The sequence below is a fragment of the Setaria italica genome, chromosome I (genome assembly GCF_000263155.2).
Source record: "Setaria italica strain Yugu1 chromosome I, Setaria_italica_v2.0, whole genome shotgun sequence".
Lineage (NCBI taxonomy): Eukaryota > Viridiplantae > Streptophyta > Magnoliopsida > Poales > Poaceae > Setaria > Setaria italica.
Genome location: NC_028450.1, coordinates 10,854,344 through 10,856,576, shown reverse-complemented (window position 1 = coordinate 10,856,576; position 2,233 = coordinate 10,854,344). Strand labels below are relative to the sequence as shown.

The 2,233-nt window shown below is 52.0% G+C and overlaps 1 protein-coding gene across 1 annotated transcript; it reads left to right on the top strand.

Annotated features, from left to right (window-relative positions):
• The first annotated feature begins 828 nt into the window (after positions 1-828).
• On the top strand, positions 829-1,932 carry LOC101772879 (potassium/sodium hyperpolarization-activated cyclic nucleotide-gated channel 2-like). Its single transcript, XM_004954720.1, has 2 exons — positions 829-939; positions 1,570-1,932. The coding sequence occupies exons 1-2, from the start codon at positions 829-831 to the stop codon at positions 1,930-1,932; spliced, it is 474 nt and encodes a 157-aa protein (XP_004954777.1).
• Positions 1,933-2,233: the final 301 nt, after the last annotated feature.

Here is a 2,233-nt window from a genome sequence, read left to right as displayed (position 1 = left end):
GATGGAAATTACAGATTGACCCTCAGCCTGATTCTTCGATTCAACTTAAGGCTCAGGGGCTACTCCATATGGAGTGCAACTTTCGTTGCACTTCCATATAAAAATTCAAGATTGAAGGACATGAGACTGAGTTAAATGAGGTTTGAGTACATTCTAGCCGCATGGCAGTCTTTGAGTACCTTTCAAGATTCAACCAGACGAAGAACTTGAAGGGCACCAAAACTAGTCGGTGAAGGCTACAAAAGTACTCGAAACTGCTAAATTTCACTAAAAAGTACTCGAGGGCTTGTCATACATACATCTACAGGCCCACCAGAAGGTTTAGGCAGCCCTAAATATGGGGCTGGACATCGAGATGTACCTGATATGAAGACTATGGCGCAGGATGGCATAGTCTATATGGAAAGCAAGGAACTAGTTGAGGATTAGGAAAAGTACTCTCAGCTATAAGAGTAGAACTCGTCTAGTCAAATCCGACTAGTTTTCTTGTAACAAACTGACCTGTAACCCTGCCCCCAGCAATATAAGGTAAGGCAACGACCCCCTCCAAAGTAATTCAATCCAACCAACACACAGGACATAGGGTATTACGCTATTCAACGGCCCAAATATGTCTAAATTGTGTGTTTGCATTTACCTTCGAATTCCTGATCTCGACGAGCCCTACTAACCAAAACACTACCTCGGGCACCCCCCTGGTAGGTTGCTAGGTCTAAACACCGACACTGTCCGGCCGAGCGTCTTGGGGCCGGATTCCTAGGCCACCAGGTAGGAAATGGTCCAAGGGAATGAAAAGCACGGGAACGAGTCCTCACTGTCTCGAGGCCTATGACCTTGGGGGTGCGGGTTTGGACCTCCGCGGTGAGGTGGGAGAAACTTCTTGGGTCCAAGGCAGGCAACATGGAGACCAAAGTGGAAGTCGAAGGGTCTGCTCGTATTGTGAGCCCTAGGGGTCATCGAGTGCGGGGCATTCGTTGTGGCGTGCGGAGATGCGTGTCTCCCTCCTATCACTACAACAAAACACAGTGGTAGCCACGCTTGGATTGCTATGCTATTGAAAGCGTATCTATATTTTGTATGCTCCCGTCATTAGACATGGTTGTAAACACGCTTTAGTAAAGCGCTTCAAAACTTGCAACTCAGATACAATTTCAAAGTGCTGTTGACACGTTTTGATAAAAGCGCTTCTATGATTATTATCTAGATACGTTGTTGGATGGTATTGACACGTCTCAAGAAAGCGTGGCATACAGGTATCAGGGTAGAAGCGCTTCTAGATACGTTGATTGAATGCCCTCGTCAAGAAATTAAAGTGGCTGCTAAAAAAATAAATTAAAGTGGATTCGAAAATGTTTAAAACACGGAAACGTCAGGATAGGGGCGTATCCTGTATCGGATACGTATCCGATACAAATACGCCTGGGATACGGCCCGGATACGTATTCGTGGCGTATCCACGTATCCCAGTTTTTTTGGGCCGAAAACTAGTGATTGGACACGTTTCCGCAAGTAGATACGGCCCAGCCGGCCCAATAGCACTAGCACAACTTGGCCTACTCCCGCTCCCAGGCGCAAGCCGCCTCCTCCCACGCGCAGCCTCCGCCTCCGCCTCACGCAGCACCTCCGCGGCTCCACCTCCCGCCGGCCGCAGCCGCCGGCCGCAGGCTCCCTCGGTCCCTCCAGCCGGCCACAGTCCGCCTCCCGCCGACCGCAGGCTCCCTCCCCCCGGCCGCAGGCTGCCTCCGCCTCCGCCTCACGCAGCACCTCCGCGGCTCCACCTCCCGCCGGCCGCAGCTGCCGGCCGCAGGCTCCCTCGGTCCCTCCAGCCGGCCACAGTCCGCCTCCGGCCGGCCGCAGGCTCCCTCCCCCTGGCCGCAGGCTGCCTCCGCGGCTCCGCCCTCGCCCGGCAACAAGGAGCCCCTGCTCAGGTGAGTACTGATTAGCGACAAGGAGCCCCTGCTCAGGTGAGTACTGATTAGCGACAAGGAGCCCCTGCTCACTGATTAGAACTGAGCCATTAGCCCATTACCCAATCCAATTTAGAACTTAGCCAATAGCCATTACCCCTTCCTGATTAGTGATTACTGATTAGAGTTTTTTTGATTTTGTCCAGTATGGCATCTCATAAACTCGTTCAAGGCACGTTCAGCGTATGAGAGAAGTGTGGCCTGGTAAGTGCTGCCATTGTCGTCGAATGGCACCAGGTTCAGGGAAGCTGATTCCAGATGCTCCA

Bases quoted from the DNA above. Each gene is read 5' to 3' on its own strand.
- LOC101772879 (XM_004954720.1), top strand. From the start codon at position 829: ATGACCTTGGGGGTGCGGGTTTGGACCTCCGCGGTGAGGTGGGAGAAA. The intron at 940-1,569 runs GTGAGCCCTAGG...TCCCGCTCCCAG, and splicing joins TCGAAGGGTCTGCTCGTATT to GCGCAAGCCGCCTCCTCCCA.